Source organism: Phaseolus vulgaris, chromosome 10 (genome assembly GCF_051622355.1).
Source record: "Phaseolus vulgaris cultivar YP4 chromosome 10, ASM5162235v1, whole genome shotgun sequence".
In the NCBI taxonomy this organism is placed as follows: Eukaryota; Viridiplantae; Streptophyta; class Magnoliopsida; order Fabales; family Fabaceae; genus Phaseolus; species Phaseolus vulgaris.
In genome coordinates, this window is record NC_143507.1 from 26,878,269 (window position 1) to 26,895,319 (window position 17,051).

At 42.1% G+C, this 17,051-nt stretch overlaps 1 protein-coding gene across 1 annotated transcript; it reads left to right on the forward strand.

Annotated features, from left to right (window-relative positions):
* The first annotated feature begins 10 nt into the window (after nt 1–10).
* On the forward strand, nt 11–16,511 carry LOC137807707 (uncharacterized). The gene is made up of 4 exons (XM_090296112.1): nt 11–2,596; nt 3,587–5,310; nt 15,595–16,087; nt 16,230–16,511. The coding sequence occupies exons 1-4, from the start codon at nt 11–13 to the stop codon at nt 16,509–16,511; spliced, it is 5,085 nt and encodes a 1,694-aa protein (XP_090152238.1).
* Nucleotides 16,512–17,051: the final 540 nt, after the last annotated feature.

A 17,051-nucleotide genomic window follows, 5' to 3' on the forward strand; every position in this document is an offset into this window, starting at 1 on the left:
TGAAGCTATAATGGTTGCGACAAGAAACAACAACGACGCTATGGCAGAACAGATGACTATGATTCAAATCCTCCAAGCTCAGATGGAGGAACTGCGACAAAAGGGGATGGAAGACCATCGTCAACATGATGAAGATAGACGCCTCCAAGAAGAAGATAGACGCCGCCAAGAAGAAGAAATCGCCTTATTAAGAGAGCAGAATGCACGACTCCAACAACAGGTCGATAATCCCGAACGAGAAGGCCAATCCCATATGGCCGACCGAACCGCCTCTCGCATACCTACACCTGCCAATACCAATCCTGCTTCCAGAGCTGAAACAGTCGAAAGAAAGTCAAGTAAAAGGGGTCATCCTTTTACAGACGAAATTATCACCACTCCACTTCCTGACAAATGGAGAGGCCTCGTCATTAAACTCTATGACGGCTCGACCGACCCGGACGAACACTTAAATGTCTACAAGACGCAAATGACTTTGTATACCACAGATAACAATGTGTGGTGTAAAGTATTTCCCACGTCGCTCCAGGGAGAACCTCTTACCTGGTTCACAGAGTTGCCTCCAAACTCCATTAACGATTTTGACATCCTAGCCGCAAAATTCTCCACTCAATATGCCACTAGCCGACCGCATCACATGTCCTCCATGTCTCTCCTAGCGGTACAACAAGAAAAAGGTGAATCTCTTAGAACCTTTCTAGATAGGTTCAACAAAGCATGCATGAACATCCGAGGGCTCAAACAAGAGGTTGCATTGCACCATTTGGTCTCGGCCATCCGACCGAGCCGTTTCACTGAAAGTCTCATTAAGAAACCACCTCAAGACATGGAGGACCTTCGAACTCGAGCAACCAATTTCATGCAAATCGAAGAACACATTGATTACCATCAACGGTTCAAAGCTGTCGGATTCGGAGCCCTTAAAGACCAAACTCAAAGTAAAGAAAGAGAAGTCGAAACCGAACGAACCGTCCGAACCACTCTGAGGTCCGACCGGAATAGGGGAGGCCGAATCCCCAGGTTTAACAGTTACACCCCTTTAACTGTGCCGAGGGGACGAGCCCTAGATGAAGCACTACAAACGGACCTAATCCCGACATTGAAGCAGTATCAAACACCACCGAATGCAGATACTGCTAAGCGTTGTCAATACCATCAGAATTTCGGTCACACGACCGAAGGATGTCAAGCTTTGAAGGATAAAATTGAAGAACTCATCCAAGCTGGCCATTTACGGCAGTTCGTCAAGAGGACAAGGAGTTCAAGATCCCCACCACGGAATACTGACCGTCCTTCCCGTGGTGTCGACCGGTCGTACCGTAACGATTACAAACGCCACACTGACCGTAGCCAGACTTCGCGAAAACGCAGCGAAAGCCCCGTTCGGCGTACACGCGCCCGTAGCACAAGTCCCGACCGAAACGCCCGACCTCGCCAACGAGTCCGCGAAGTCATCAACATGATTGCTGGACCCGTTAACTTGGGCGAACCGAACCACGAAACAAATTATATAGCTGGAGGATTTGCCGGTGGCGGGTGCTCAAATTCCGCCCGAAAGAAACATCTCCGTGACATCCAGTCCGCTCATGCTACCACGAGGAGGCGTCCACATATACCTCTGATTACTTTCACTGACGAAGACTTTACAGCCATAGATCCAGCCCAGGACGACCCCATGGTCATCACTGTAGAAATTGACAAGTTCGCAATTGCCAAGACTTTGGTAGATCAGGGTAGCTCGGTCGACATACTGTATTGGGACATTTTCAAGAAAATGCGCATCCCAGAAGCACATATTCAGCCCTATAACGAACAAATTGTAGGGTTCTCAGGTGAACGGGTCGATACTAAGGGGTACATAGACTTGTACACAACCTTTGGTGAGGAAGACGGCCTCCATAAAACAATAAACGTACGATACCTCCTGGTTAACGCACAAACTTCCTACAACATCCTGCTCGGTCGTCCATCCATTAACAGATTAAAAGCCATTGTGTCCACTCCACACTTAGCCATGAAATTCCCCTCGGCTAACAACGACATTGCAACCATCCATGTCGATCAAAAAACCGCTAGGGAATGCTATGTAGCAAGTTTGAAAAGTGAGCCAACTCGACGACTCTATACAACCAATACGGACGACCGAGTCCCGCAAAAACGAGGACGTTCCCCCACACGGCGTTCCGGACGACACATGTCCCGTCGTCAAATGATAGCCCTTGTTGACCTCGACCCTCGCATGGACGATCCCCGTATGGAAGCAGGAGAAGACTTGCATCCATTCCCGCTTCGCGATGATCGCCACACTACGCACATCGGTACTTCGCTGAAACCGGACGACCGAATAGCCATCGGGACGACACTTGTTAAAAATTCCGATCTTTTCGCCTGGATGGCCGCTGATATGCCTGGCGTAGACCCACAGGTAATCACTCACCGATTACCACTGTATAGAGAAGCTAAGCCAATAGCTCAAAAGAAAAGACATATAGGCGAGGAACGACGTCAAGCCGCACGTGAGGAAGCCGACAAATTGTTACAGGCTGGATTCATTCGAAAGGCCCATTACACCACATGGCTAGCCAACGTGGTTATGGTGAAGAAAGCGAACGGAAAATGGCGTATGTGTGTTGACTACACAGACCTCAATAAAGCTTGCCCAAAAGACTCGTATCCTCTGCCTACCATTGATCGTCTCGTCGACGGTGCAGCCGGGCATCACATCCTCAGCTTCCTTGATGCCTACTCTGGCTATAATCAAATCCAAATGCACCCGGCCGACCGGAAGAAGACGGCCTTCATGACTGATTCCGGCAATTTCTACTATGAAGTGATGCCCTTCGGACACAAAAATGCCGGAGCCACTTATCAAAGACTAATGGACCACGTATTCCACGACATGATTGGTAGGAATGTTGAAGTCTATGACGATGACATCGTCGTCAAGTCCGACTTATGCAAACAACATATTGCCGACCTAAAAGAAGTTTTTCAGGCCCTCCGCCAACACCAGATGCGACTCAATCCGGACAAGTGTGCGTTCGGCGTCGAGGGGGGGAAGTTCTTAGGTTTTATGCTAACTCATAGAGGCATAGAAGCTAACCCCGAGAAGTGCAGAGCTATCTCCGAAATGCGAAGTCCCAACTCCATTCAGGAAATTCAGAGACTTATCGGCCGACTCACCGCACTATCCAGATTTGTTCCTAAACTCGCCGAACGAACGAAGCTCATCGTCCGACTACTGAAAAAAGCATCCCGCTTTGAGTGGTCGACTGAATGTGAGGAAATTTTCCTCGATTTGAAAACTTTCTTATCAACCCCGCCGGTCATCCAGAAACCGGACGCACGAGAACCCATCATAGTCTACCTCGCCGTTTCACACGAAGCCGTCAGCTCAGTCTTAGTGCAAGAAATTAATTTTGAAGAACGGCCGGTTTACTTCGTCAGCCGCGCCCTTCATGGCGCCGAAATCCGATACCAGACGATCGAAAAGGTAGCCATGGCCCTCATCATTACCGCCCGACGAATGCGTATGTATTTTCAGAATCATCGGATTATTGTTCGGACAAATTACCCTATTGTAAAGATCCTCACTAAGCCAGATTTAGCCGGACGAATGATCGGTTGGACGATCGAACTATCCGAATTCCATATTCAGTACCAACCACGCGGAGCGATCAAGTCGCAAGCTCTCGCCGACTTCGCAGCTGAACTCACTACTTCTTCAGCCGAGACCGAACATTCATCATGGATCTTATATGTTGATGGCTCCTCCAACGAGAGGTCGTGCGGCGCTGGAGTTGTTTTGGAAGGCCCCGGCGAGATTGTCATCGAGCAAGCCCTCAAATTCGACTTCAAAGCTTCAAACAATCAGGCCGAATATGAAGCGATATTAGCCGGTCTACGTCTCGCTCAAGAATTAGAAATCACTAAGTTAATTTGCAAAAGTGATTCCCGGCTTGTCATCGGTCAGCTTAACGACGAATATGAAGTCCGAGAAAGCTTTTTACAGCGATACTATCACTTAGTCAAACAGTCGATGAGCACCTTTTCTGAAATTTCTATGCAGCACGTTCGACGCGATCACAATACCCGCGCGGACGCCTTGTCCCGGTTAGCAACCACGAAGTGTAAAGGAATGCATCGGTCGGTCATCCATGTTACGCTTGCACGCCCAAGCATCGACCTACAGGAATGCCTGACGACCGACACGGAATCTACTTGGATTACCCCAATCAAGCAATATTTACTCGACGGCACATGTAGTCCTCTCGGCGAAAAAACCATGAAGCTGCAGGCCGCCCGTTTTGTCTTAATCGGCGACGACCTTTATCGCCGAGGTTATACCCAACCACTCCTTAAATGTTTGACACCAGACCAAGCTTCCTATGTCATCCAAGAGTTGCACGAAGGAATTTGCGGAACTCACTCCGGCGCACGGACAATGGCTGCCAAAGTATCCCGGGCCGGATACTATTGGCCGACCGTCCAGGATGACTGCACCAATTTCGTACAAAAATGTCTTAAATGCCAAGAGTTTGGCACTTTGTCCCATCAAAAGCCTGAGGAACTCCATTTTATGTTATCACCTTGGCCGTTCGTCCAATGGGGTATGGACATCATTGGTCCTTTCGCCCCCGGTAAAGGCCAGTGTAAATTCTTACTAGTCGGCATTGATTACTTCACCAAGTGGATCGAAGCCGAGCCCCTGACTGCAATCACCGCCCGCAATGTTCAAAATTTCGTATGGAAAAATATCGTTTGCCGCTTCGGGCTTCCACAAATCATCATCACCGATAACGGTCGGCAATTCACCGACCGAACGTTAGCTGAATTTTACGAGAAGCTCCACATCAAACACATCGCTAGTTCAGTCGAACATCCGCAAACAAACGGACAGGCAGAAGCTGGAAACAAAGTTATTTTGAATGAACTGAAGAAACGTCTCGGCCCAGCAAAGGGCAACTGGACTGAAGAACTCTTAGAAGTATTATGGGCATATCGCTGTACTCCTCAGACGACTACACAAGAAACGCCGTACAGCCTAACGTATGGCACCGAAGCTATGATCCCCGTCGAGATTGGCGAACCCTCTCTCCGCCGGCAAACCCTTGATCTTGATCTAAACAAGGAAAGCCTCTCGGTCGGTCTCGATCTCATCAACGAACTCCGGGACAAGTGTAGAATTAGAGAAGAAGCATGCAAAATTCGGGCGGCCAGACGATACAACTCCAAAGTTAAACCAAGATTGTTCCACAAAGGCGACTTAGTATGGCGAATGCGGAGCAACGCACGGAAGGAAGGAGGCAAGTTCTCCAGCAATTGGGAAGGACCTTTCCGCATAACAGATACGGCAGCCGGTGGAGCCTATTATTTAGAATATTTATCTGGGAAGGAAATACCGAGAACGTGGAATGCCACACATCTCAAATTTTATTACAGTTGAACTTTAATAATAAAAGTGCACTCTTTCCTCGCTCGGTCGGTTTTTCCCTAAGGAGGGTTTACGACCGGGAAGGTTTTAACGAGGCACTAAATTAAAATCCAAATCTCCTAGTCCTTTACTCAATTCATATCTCGTTCGGTTTCATAGGTATTTAACGAAATCAGAATTTATCGGATTTATATATGCCTCGCTCGGCATCAGAATTATTACTTTTAACGAAGTCAGAATTATATATGCCTCGTTCGGCATCAGAATTATTACTTTAACGTAATAATAATTATTTATGCCTCGTTCGGCATCAGAATTTATCGGATTTATATATGCCTCGCTCGGCATCAGAATTATTACTTTTAACGTAGTCAGAATTATATATGCCTCGTTCGGCATCAGAATTATTACTTTAACGTAATAATAATTATTTATGCCTCGTTCGGCATCAGAATTTATCGGATTTATATATGCCTCGCTCGGCATCAGAATTATTACTTTTAACGTAGTCAGAATTATATATGCCTCGCTCGGCATCAGAATTATTACTTTTAACGTAGTCAGAATTATATATGCCTCGTTCGGCATCAGAATTATTACTTTAACGTAATAATAATTATTTATGCCTCGTTCGGCATCAGAATTATTACTTTAACGTAATAATAATTATTTATGCCACGTTCGGCATCAGAATTATTTACTCAATCTTATGCCTCGTTCGGCATCTGAATTATTACCTTAACGTAATCCAAATTATTTATGCCACGTTCGGCATCAGAATTATTTACTCAATCTGATGCCTCGTTCGGCATCTGAATTATTACCTCAACGTAATCAGAATTATTTATGCCACGTTCGGCATCAGAATTATTTACTCAATCTTATGCCTCGTTCGGCATCTGAATTATTACCTTAACGTAATCAGAATTATTATGCCACGTTCGGCATCAGAATTATTTACTCAATCTTATGCCTCGTTCGGCATCTGAATTATTACCTTAACGTAATCAGACTTTTTTATGCCACGTTCGGCATCAGAATTATTCACTTATTTATGCCTCGTTCGACATCAGAATTATCTTATTACTTTAATGTAATCAGAATTATTTATGCCTCGTCCGGCATCAGAATTATCTTATTACTTTAATGTAATCAGAATTATTTATGCAAGTGTGCATTGCCCACATGTCGGGTCCAGCAATTTTCTATGCCACATTGTTCATTAACTCTTCAAAAGAGGCGTTAGGCTGTGGGCCAGGGGTCTCCCCCTCGGCCTCCTCATTTAAATTATCATCGGGGTTGACCGGCACCAGCTTTCCATCAACTATTATTTTTTCTGTCGTACTGGTCGTCCTCCAGGGGTGCTCCATGCAGGCAGGCCGCTTGTCCGATGCCTAACCGAAAATATTCTTCGCTAATGCGAACGTCCCGTCATTCCGTTAAATTTAATGTCTGACAACTCGAAAGGCACAACAATTATTACGACTCTTCGGCTTTTATTCACCTCGAGCCTGGGGGGCAAGTGTACTGGTAGGCACCGGACGAACGCACGTGGCCGACCGGCCTTATACACAATAAATGGAAACGAACGCACGTGGCCGACCGGCCGTATACACAATAAATGGAAACGAACGCACGTTCCGACCGGCCGTATGCACAATAAATGTAAGGGCATTTATGTGACAAGCTAAGGTGGTTAAGATACACCTCCGAAGATTAAGGAATATGCGTTTAGAGAAGATATGTTCCCCGGGTATTCCGGAGCACGACTGACAAGACATATCCATAACCACCCTGAGCCCAAGGGATAGAAAGCCCATTAGGCAATCCTATAAATACTGTGCTCAAGCCAGAGAAAGGTACGTTTTCATTCACTTACGAAACTGCGCTTAGAATCTCATACTTACTTGAGCGTCGGAGTGCCTTCGCAGGTACCCTCCCCCGCCCGACCGAAGTGGATAGCACAAAGGGACGACCGACCAAAGGAGACAGCAAGAAAGGACAATCGACCAGAGGAGAAGAAGATCAACACGTCAGCAATTACACCACGTCAACCGACCGTGCCTGGGCCCCATCTCTCCACTCAGGTACAATAACACTTTCACAAAATTCGATAATGATTTTTTAGTATTTAATAGTGTATTTTTTTGTTTTTTTTTTAATTTCAATACTCATCAAATTTTAAATATAGTAGTCAGACATTATTCTTTTTACAATAAAATTTAAATATAATATTATAATATATATATATATTATATATTACTTGATACTATTTTTAAATTAAAATAATAATAATGTGTCTATATGTATTATTTAAAAAAAGTGTATATATAAATAAAATATTTTATTAATTTAGTACGATTAAAATTTAAATTTTATTAAAAATTAAAATATCATTATAATTTTTTTAGTATTATCATGAAAATAATATTGTACCGCCCTGATGGTCGGATGCGATGACGTGGCATCCTGTTACAGTGTAGGCGTGTTGACAAGGCGCCAGGTTGACAGTTGGGAAGGAAGTCGGGAGGCACGTGTAGTCGCCGATAGTTAAGTTGGCGTGTTCCGATCTCCAGCTTACCAGAATAGGCGATCGCCAGGTTGAGGACGAAGTCGCCAGATGCAGACTCAGGCGACCAGGCAGTCGGAGATCGCCAGAACAAGCACATCGCCGAAGTTAAAGGAGAAGCAGATTATGAAGGCGGCCGGCGAGACCACAGGGAAGGTGTATGAAGGCCCTACCTCGCCAGTTTCAGTAGAGATCGCACTCCTGAGTTAGCTATGCACTGGGCAGCACCATGCATAGGTAACTTAGCCAAAATGAGAGTAGAAGTAGCGCCAAGTCAGGGAGCCTCCAGATGATGGCACGTGTACAGTTGGATACGAGCCACGTGTCCAAGTCTGTAACTGCCAGGAGAGAGAAAACCACCAGGTATATAAGAGTTCCTAACAGATTTTCTAAGGTACGCACGTTCAGTTCATACACTTTACGCTTGCGAGTGACAGAGCTGTTTGTGAGAGAGATTTGCACGATTCCAGTTCTTAGTATTTGGTGATACCGTCACTGACTTGAGCGTCGGAGTGCGATCGGCCGCAGCGGCGCCGTATCGTTTCTTTGCAGGTTCTTGAGATAGATCCCGAGGAGGAACGGAGGTGAGTAGCGGCGCGCACGTCGATCCTTTGACGAGGCATTCTCCAGCGCTCCGGTCAACAGGCAGAATCAAATATTATGAGACCTAATTTCATCTATAAAAAAATAATTAACTTAATAAATAAAAACTAAATTTATTCAAAATTTATATTTATAAATTATTTTTTATTAATTTTTAAAATATATTTCTTATACAGATTAATCTATAGACCCGCATGGAAGGGAACTAATAAAATCAATCTACATTTCATCTACATGGGCGGACCAAATTCCAGTGTACTGGTCCACATTCTCGTCTCTAACTTTTGGCACATCTTTATTGGCCATAGCTTTCATATGTGGTGATGTTTTGTCCTTTGCAAAGGAAATATTGTGTTCATGATGAGTTTGTGTCTTATATCTTAAATTCAAAAAGACAAGCAACACCGAAACATACATAAACACGTTCCACATCAATAAATGATGATGAAAATTGGTTGTGGAAATCCTACTCGGCAAACAAACATAGAAGTGTCATCACAATGCTCAAAAAGCCTACATTCTTAGTTGTGGAAAACCTACAATGTTGAAAGCCATTTTTATTTTTTTTACTTTTCCTCTTTCTGTCTAAACAGTCTATGAATTGATCATGATACTGATACATTTAGTTTAATATTCTTTATTAGCCCACCCAAACAACTTTTGATACTATATAAATTTTTTTTATTGTTTATCTCAAATTTGTAAGCTTTAGGCTCTAACATAATAAAAAAATGTTTACTTAAATATATTTATTAATTGATAAACTAGTACTAGATGATGAATGTCCAATTTATAAGTTTGAAATTGATAATTTATTTTACTGGATTATAAGTGTATGATAAATTACATGATCAAGTAGTTAATAAATGTAAAAATAATATAAAAGATATAATTATATAAATAAAATTTTAAATAAAATATATTTATTATGTATTTACAATTTTATATTTTTTAAAAGAATTAAATTGTTATTAAATTTTGTAGTATTGTTATTTTTTAAAAGTTGTATAGGATATTTTGATTTGGTCAAGTTGGTTTATTTAAATGAGTAGATGTAATGTGTATTAATCAAATTAATTAATTATTTTTTTAGAAATTTAAATTTTTTAGTTTCCAATTTAAACTGTTTTATTACATATTTTTTTACAATTTCCACATGATAGTTACTTTAATTTATAATGTTATTTTTGTTAATTTAAATTACATAAAAAATTAAAAAATATTGAAAATAGTACAATAAATAATTATTTTTATAAAATTAAAATAAACAATAATAGGTAAAAAAAAATTAAGAATAACACAACTATACATTAAAAATATAACAATTGTTTATAAAAACTCGTTCAAAATTCTTTTACAATGTCAAACAAATTATTTTACAATGATATTGATGTTGTAAAACTCTTCGCATTGTAAATGTTTTTAAGTATTAACTTTTATTTAATAATATACTTTTTTATATAATGTATATGAGAAATGCCGTATTTATTTATTTAATAAAAAATATGATAAATAAATGCAACATTTATGGCCAATAAATGCAATATTTATAGATATTTTTATTGTTAATTAAATTTTATATAATAAATAAAAAAAATTAATGTAATATTTATTGATATTTTTATTACTTATTAATTTTTATACATGTATATGTACTTAGCTTAATCTTATATTAAATGAGAGTGTAGCTCATCATTAATTAAGAATATAACTTATGTAAAGAGTCACAACCTATTAATTATTAACACGTAGATTTTTTTTAACAAAATTAACCAGAATTTCAGGAAAAATAAAAATATGCTTATTATATTGAACAAAGTACTCGGGACCTCGGTCCAAACATTTGGGTGTAGTCAGCTCGACTTTGGGTGAGTGTGGACGCAAAGGGTGGGTCATGAGTTTGGCTTAGATATTGGTAGTCAGCTTAGGAAAAATAAAAAGAAGTATTTTATTTTGGTTATAATACAAATGTTAGTTAAATACAAATAAAGGTTGTTGAGAATAATGTTGTTAGCACCCGAGAATAATGGTGCACATGTAAACAAAATATTTTTTTGTTGTTAGCACCCGAAGATAAGAGGTGCACTTGAACATTTGGTTTTTCTGTTATGGTTATATGCTTTATGTTGAGATTATACTCTCATTAGTAGAAGCTGAAGAGAGGATATATATAAAATGGGCTTGAGACCTCCGATAAAGGTATGTTGTTGCTGAAAACTTAAGACTGAAACTGATTTGATATTTGAATTCTCTCACTAACTTGATCATCGGAGTGATCAACAGGTAGAGCCCCTTTTGTCCAAGTGAAGCGAAGCAACAGTTGGAGACAAAGCAGAAGTGGAGCTTGTCCATTCAGTCCGCCCGAAGTCAACCGGTGAGAACATTTGGTGCCCACCGTGGGGCCCGATAAAACTTTATCTCATCCACATTCGTGATTGAACCTTTTGACGTGATGAGAAACACAAGGTAAGGCCCGTAGGGATCTGAAGGAAGCGATGCCCCTGTCTTACAACAACTCATGGATACCATGAAGGCCCTTCAAGAGGCGAATGAGGAGAACAGACGAGAGTAGGAGCAGATCCAAGAGCAGAACTCCAAGGTACATAATGATCTTAAAAGAAGCCTTTTCTACGTTCGACCTTGTTCACATTCCCAGATAGCTGAACTCCCAAGCAAAGATGTTGTCTAAGCTAGCCAGCTCAGGGAAGGGAGGTGGGCAGAGGTCAGTGATCTAGGAGACATTAAAGTTGCCCAGAACAGCTAAAAGAGGACCAACCCAGGTCAGCCACGTGGTCTTAGGGATCAACTCAGGAAAAAGGAGAAGGTATCGGTCGATGACTCAGGGAACCCTGAAAGTCCCAAGAGTAACCACCTACGGGTTATTGGAGAATGAGTTTCTTGAGGTTTTACAAGTTGACACCACAGAGACTTGGATAACACCCTACAAGCGTTACCTAGCTGATGGGTAACTTCCTACCGAGCCCATGGAGGCCAAGATGGTTAAGAGGAATGCAGGGCGGTATACCCTAATAGATGGCAATCTTTTTCGTCACGGTTATACCCACCCAATCCTCACATGTGTAAGTGGAGATCAGTGCGTCTACATAATGGCCGAGCTCCATGAAGGCATTTGCGGTAGCCACATAGGAGGATGAACTCTCTCGTTGAAGGTCATCTGAGCTGGGTATTATTGGCCGACCATGAAGGAGGATTGCGTGAAATATGCACAACGTTGTGAGAAATGTCAGAAGCATGCTGATTGGCACCATGCGCCAACCGAGGAGTTACAGTCAATTTATAGCTCGTGGCCTTTTCACACGTGGGAAATAGACATTTTAGGCCCTTTCCCTTTGGCGATACGCCAGATGAATTGAATACTTCACCAAGTGGATTGAAGTCGAGTCAGTTACACAAATAACTGCTCACAGGGTACAACATTTCGTACGGAAGAACATTGTGTGCCGTTTTGGGATTCCGAGGCACTCAGTGCCCGACAATGGAACCCAATTTTTTAGCCAACAGTAAGGTAAGCTCTGCTCGGAGCTCGGAATAAAGCAGATTTTTGCCTTGGTGGAACACCCTCAGACGAATGGCTAGGTTGAGTCAGCTAACAGAATCCTATTTAGAGGATTGAATAGGAGGTCAAAAAAGGCCAAGGGAACTTGGTCAGAAGAAATTCCCAGAATCCTGTGAGCTTATCATACCACCCCGAAATCAACAACCAAAGAGATGCCTTTAGTTTGGTATATGGGTCAGACGCCATGATACCAGTGGAAATACAAGAGAATTCTCTTTTGTTCCAAAGCTTCGTTGTTGAGGAATTTAACGAATGAAGGATGGTAAACCTGAATTCGTTGGATGAGGTACGCGAACATGCCCGTATTAACTCAAAGGCTTTAAAGAGAAGGGTGGAGCTAAAGCAAAAGACCAAGAAGAAATCTCGGCAATTCAAGGTTGCCGACTTGGTGATGCGAAAGGCCCATTCCTACGAGTTAGAAAACAAGTTATCTCCGAAGAGGACTGACTCGTTTCGCGTAGTCGAGGTGCTTGGGAATGGAGCGTATAGGCTGGAAACCCTGGAATGGGGAGCCATTCCCCGAACGTGGAACGTGGAAAACCTCAAGTTTTACTTCAGATAAGACATCTCATTTTAATGCTTTCTTTTTAACAATGTGATGTTTAAGATGATGCTTTTTTTTCCTTGAAAGGGTTTTTTAACGAGGTCATCTAGTGATAAATTTGTACGTGGAAGATGGTGCATTAGTTTTGTTGATTTACTTGAGTTAGCACATGGTAAGTCGACCTAGCTCGGTGTAAGTATGTATACTCGAGCATAGGCGCACTGTGAGAGTACTTTGTTTGTTGATTTACTTGAGTTAGCACACGGTAGGTCGACCAGCTTGGTGTAAGTACGTATACCCGAGCATAGGCTCCCTGTGAGAGTACTTTGTTTATTGATTTACTTGACTTAGCACACGGTAAGTCCACCTGGCTCGGTGTAAGTACATATACCCGAGCATAGGCGCCCTGTGAGAGTACTTTGTTTGTTGATTTACTTGAGTTAGCACGCAGTAAGTCGACTTAACTCGGTGTAAGTACGTATACCCGAGCATAGGCGCCCTGTAAGAGTATTTTGTTTGTTGATTTACTTGAGTTAGCACACGATAAGTTGACCTAGCTCACCTGAGCATAATCGCCATGTGAGAGTACTTTGTTTGTTGATTTACTCGAGTTAGCACAAGGTAAGAAGACCTAGTTCGATGTTAGTACGTGTACCCGAGCAGGGGCGCACTGTGAGACTGGTTTGCCTAGTGGTTCACTTGGTTTGGGGTCAGGTAAGACGACCTAGCTCGGTGTCAATATGACTACCCGAGTATAGGCGCCCTATGCGTAAATTGGTTATCTAGTAACAGCTAAGACTACCTAGCTCGACATCAGTGCGATTACTCGAGTATAGGCGCCTGTACATAAAATTGATATAGATGAAGTATTTGGCAAGGTAAGATGACCTAGCTCGGCGTAAGAACGACTACCCGAGTATAGGCGCTCTGCAAACTGATTTGTTATGACTAAATTGTTTGATTTGATGTAAGGTAAGACGACCTAACTTGGCGTAAGAACAATCACCCGAGTTTAGGCGCTCTGTGAAATTATTAGATGACATGTAGTGGAATCCTTCGATTATATACGTGGGTAAGATGACTGAGCTCGTAGCAATTACGATTATCCGAGTAGGTGCTCTGCGGATTAAGGCTCAGAGAATTCATGATATGCGGCCTTTGCCCAAGTTTGTGAAACAAAGATGTGCAAGTCGAGATTGAATATAAGCTCGTTTAAGCTATGGGTTTATGGTTCATCGAAAGGTTAGTTCTCTGTTAAGTGAGAATTCCATGGTTTTTCATGCTTAGCCTTACCCAAGTTAGATTTTCGTTATACTTATTACTTCACGCTCAGAATGTAGAGATGAATTAGTGTAAGTGATAAGGTATTTGCATGTGTATTGATAGTAGTTGCGTAAGGGCAATTGCAATTAGGAAAGAAAATTGTTATTTTCATATTTAAGCTAGGAGAGGCTCGCTATATGATTTTTGTTAAGATAAGTTAAGTAACGAGGTGTGCATTTGTAAAGGTCTCAAAATAGTTATACATGACAAAGCGATTCAAAGGCAAGAAATAAAAAATAAGTAAGGTGATGATAAACATAAAGTGTTCAAATTGTTAAAGTGTTAAGATGAGTTAACATATTACAGACCATAAAAGTTAAAGTTATTCCTCCTTAATTGGTCGTCGACCACGGTCTTTTCTAGGTTTAAGGCGGAAAGATCTAGGGTTGGATACACTATGGCTGCTTGTTCCAAGGCCGTTTCAAAGCCAGCCAAGAAGGATCGGGTAGCATCGTCTTTGAGGGCTTCAATCATCTTGGTGGAATCTTCTTCCTTGTGTGCCATCTCCTTCTTCAGGTTTTCTATCTCGCCCAAAAGCTTGTTCCTCTCACGGACAGAGCCAGTGCCTCTTGGGTCTTCTTAGTGTAGAGATGTTCAACTTTTTGGTGTAGGTCCTTGAGTTGGTTATTCTTCGTTTGAATGTAGTCCATCCCTTTTTGGAGCTCCAGGATCTCTTTGTTCTTTTGTTCTTCGGATGCCTGGCGATCTTGGGCCTTATCATCGACCAAGCAAGCCAAGGCAAATGTTGTTGGATATGAAGTCAGGACCAATTGGGTTGGGCTGACTAGAGACCATATTTAGTGAGTGGGCTTAATCATTGTGTCCCCTTTATTATCTCTATTTAAAGAGATCATCGTGCTTGTAATTTTGTACGCAACAGGAAAGAAATAAAACCTAATAGTTTCCCGTGTGGATGAAGGTTGCAGTTGGCGACCAAACCACGTTAAATCTTGTGTCGTTTATTTTTCTGCAGTTGATTCATGATTGTCTGTGTTGCTTCTGCGTGCATTTTTCACATCAAGTGGTATCAAGAGCTTTGGTTCGTTTACACACTAGAGATCCGATCAGCAGAAATTAATCGACGAGACGTGAAAATTGCGGTTGCAGTAGCGTCCCAAAGTTAGGGTTTCGCAATGGCAGCAATACCGTCCCAAAGCTAGGGTTTCACAGAGGCGACAACAGCATCCCAAAGCTAGGATTTCGCAGAGGCGACAACAACGTCCCAAAGCTAGGGTTTCGCAGGGGCTGCATCAATGTCCCAAGGCTTAGGGTTTCATAGCGGTGTAAGGAGGAGGCTCCCAGATCTGCTTCACGAAGGCGATTACCAGTGACGGTGGTGGTGCGAAGCGCTAGTGCAGTGGGGACTATGACCAGGTCTGTTGGTGAGTGATTTTGGGTGGTGCAATTTTTGTGTTCTTGATTTAAAAAAAAAAAAAAAGATTGCCAAGATCTGAAATTAGTTGTACCGAGTATCTCGTCTAGTCATTTGAGATGATAGAAGACGGGAGGTTCTGAATTAAAAAATTCGATTGTACAAATTTCAGTTGGTGGAAAATGCAAATTGAGGATTTGCTAGTTCAGAAAGATTTGGACGTGGTTTTGGGCGACAAGCCAGAAAAGATGTTTGATGCAGAGTGGGCAGGTTTGGATCGGAAGGCTATACCCGTTATTCGACTCTCTTTGACCAAGAATGTTGTGTTCAACATTCTGAAGGAGAAGACAACAAAAGGTATCATGGAAGCATTGCCTAACATGTATGAGAAGCCATCTGCAGCAAACAAGGTGTTTTTGATTAGAGAATTGGTGAACACAAGGATGAAAGAAGACAATTCATTTACTGAGCACATCAATAAAACGGATTCGATCTTAGCCGGACTTATGTCAGTGGGTATTAAGTTCGATGATGAAGTTCAAGCTTTACTACTGTTATCGTCTTTGCCTGACAGTTGGTCCAGAACGGTTACAACACTTACTAGTTCAGCGGGATCTGATGGATTCACTTTTGAGAAGATTCGTGATCTCATTCTTGGCGAGGATGTCTGGAAAAGGAGTTATGGGGAATTATCTAGTTAATCGTTATATGTCATCAGATGTAAAAAAAAAAATCAAAGATAATTGGAGCAAGAATAAAAGAAGAATTCAGTCAAAGACTCGGGATTGCTCAAGTGTAACATGTTAGAACTACAAGGAGGTGGGGCATTTCAGGAATCAATGCCCAAATGATAAACAAGTCAACATTGCAGAAGACTACACGGACGAGGACCTTTTAGTCTGTTGCGCGGATAACAGTGTGGATTCCTGGGTCATGGATTCTGGTGCTTCATTTCATGTTACCCACAGCAGTGAAGCATTGCAAAATCTAGTTATTAGAGACTTTGGAAAGGTAAGACTAGCAGACAATAGAACTCTTGATGTTACGGGAATGGGTGACATAATGTTGAAGACACTAGTTGGTTCCTGAACTTTGAAGGATGTCAGAATTGTTCCAAGCTTGACGAAAAGTTTGATTTCTGTTAGGCAGTTGGACGAACAGAGACATGAAGTGAAGTTCGAAAATCAGCAGTGGAAGGTCGTCAAGGGAAATCTTGTCATGACCCGCGGAAGAAAGAGAGGTTCGTTGTATATGGTCGAATTACCGTCTGAGGAAGTGACCATCCCAGTTCAGAAGATAAACAAAGTTCTGTTCACATAATCTCATGAGTAGAAGAGGGTTGTCTTTACAAGAGAGAAACCCAGAGCCACAGGTCAGATTCAGGATGAACGAGCATGGAAAAGTTTAGGTAGACCAGTCAGAGGTACTTGTGGCAGTGGAAGCACGGGTCGTGCTTCAGCTGAGGTTCCTAGATGACAGTGGGTTAGGAGAACCAATATTCCAGCTATTGAAACTTCTCCAAAAAATTTCTTGTTGAATATTGAAAGTGTTTGTTCTCAGGTTGTTCCAAGATCTGACAATTCTTGTAAGTGGGAGCCGATAGAAACAGAGAATGGGTTAGTGACTGAC

Excerpts from the sequence above, each read along its gene's own strand:
- LOC137807707 (XM_090296112.1), top strand. The coding sequence starts at position 11 with ATGGTTGCGACAAGAAACAACAACGACGCTATGGCAGAACAGATGACT. Across the intron at positions 5,311-15,594 it reads GCACGGAAGGAAGGAGGCAA|TTGGTGGAAAATGCAAATTG; the intron begins GTTCTCCAGCAA and ends TACAAATTTCAG. Across the intron at positions 16,088-16,229 it reads ATCTCATTCTTGGCGAGGAT|AACTACAAGGAGGTGGGGCA; the intron begins GTCTGGAAAAGG and ends GTAACATGTTAG.